The 1,355-nt window shown below is 71.7% G+C and overlaps 1 protein-coding gene across 1 annotated transcript; it reads right to left on the bottom strand.

Moving 5' to 3' along the window:
- Positions 1–253: 253 nt before the first annotated feature.
- On the bottom strand, positions 254–871 carry EMIHUDRAFT_123569 (hypothetical protein; the record flags this gene model as incomplete). Its single annotated transcript, XM_005777632.1, has 1 exon — positions 254–871. A coding segment is annotated over one exon (618 nt), but the record flags the coding sequence as incomplete, so codon positions are not given.
- Positions 872–1,355: the final 484 nt, after the last annotated feature.

The following is a 1,355-nucleotide window of genomic DNA, read 5'->3' as shown; positions in this document are numbered from 1 at the left end:
ATTTGTCTTTTGCAAAAAAACAGGCCCAAAACGCATGTGGTCCAGAGAGACTTTCACGACCGTCTCGTACTCACGCAACCCCCACGCCCTTCATTGTCGCAACCCCTCATTGTCGCAACCCCCACGCCTCGACCTTCGACTTGGGCAGCGGCACAACCCCCGCTCAAGATCGCCGTGCCCCAAAATCGACCAAAGGCACCGTCGGTGGCGCCCGTGTTCGAACCATGCGTGCAGTGTGCTCCCAAGCAGCTCTCTATGAGCGCTGGGCCGCCTCCGCCGCCATCCTGGCTGCCGCTGCCTTGGCCCTCGCCGTCGCCACCGACGCGCGCCTCGCCTTGGCGGCGGCGATTGCGGCATCCATCGCCGCCTCCTCCGCCGCCAGCGCAGCCTCTTCCTCCGCCGCGGCCTCCGCCGCCGCCTCCGCCTCCGCACTCCAACGCGCTGCCTCGGCCGCCTCGGCCTCGCGCGCCGCAGCCTGCCCCTCCGCCGTCTCCTCCTCGCTCGCCTCGCTCGCCGCCTCGGCCGCCGCCTCGGCCGCCGCCTCGGCCGCCGCCTCGGCCGCCTCCTCCGCCTCCGCCTCCTCCTCCGCCTCGTCCGCCGCAGCGTCCAAGCGCGCAGCTTCGGCCACCTCTGCCGACGCCGCTGCCTGGCTCTCCGGCGTGATGCCGAACCGGATCCTCTCCTCGGTGAGCGTCTCGAGAAGCAGGAGAAGCCTCGCCTCCTCGGCCTTCTTCGCCGCCTCGGCTGCGTCTGCCTCCGACGGCGCCTCGGCACCCTCCTCGGGCTCCTGCGACGGCCCCGCCCCGCCCGCCCCGCCGCCCTTCTTCTTCTTCTTGCCCTTCTTGCCCTTGGCGCGCTTCTCCGCCTCGACCTCCGCCAGCAGCTCCTCGGCGTGTCGCGCCGCCTCCTTCTCCTCCGCCGCCCTCTGCGCCGCCCTCTCCGCCGCTCCCGCGGCCCACGCCGTCTCCGCCGCCGCCTTCTCCGCCGCCGCCGCAGCCTTCTTCGCTGCCTCCGCCGCCGCCTTCTCGGCCACCGCATGCTCCTCGAGGGCGCGCACGCACTTGGCGTGGCCCTCCTGCTTGGCCCACTGCAGCGCGGTCTTGCCCGTCACATCACGCAACGTCATGTCTGCGCCCGCCCGCAACAGATGAAGCATGACGGCAGGGCGGTTGAAGCAGGCGGCGTGCACCAGCGCGGTGGCGCCGGTGTTGGACTGCTGGTCGATCTCCGCGCCGTGCCGGATCAGCGCGCCGATCACTTTCTCGTGGCCGTTGCCGGCGGCGCCCATCAGCGGGGTGATGCCGTTGCTGTTCTGCAACGAGACATCCGCACCGCGCTGGAGCAGCGCCTCGGCC

The sequence above is a fragment of the Emiliania huxleyi genome, assembly GCF_000372725.1.
Source record: "Emiliania huxleyi CCMP1516 unplaced genomic scaffold EMIHUscaffold_2592, whole genome shotgun sequence".
In the NCBI taxonomy this organism is placed as follows: Eukaryota; Haptophyta; order Isochrysidales; family Noelaerhabdaceae; genus Emiliania; species Emiliania huxleyi.
This window is presented reverse-complemented; position numbering and strand designations above follow the sequence as displayed.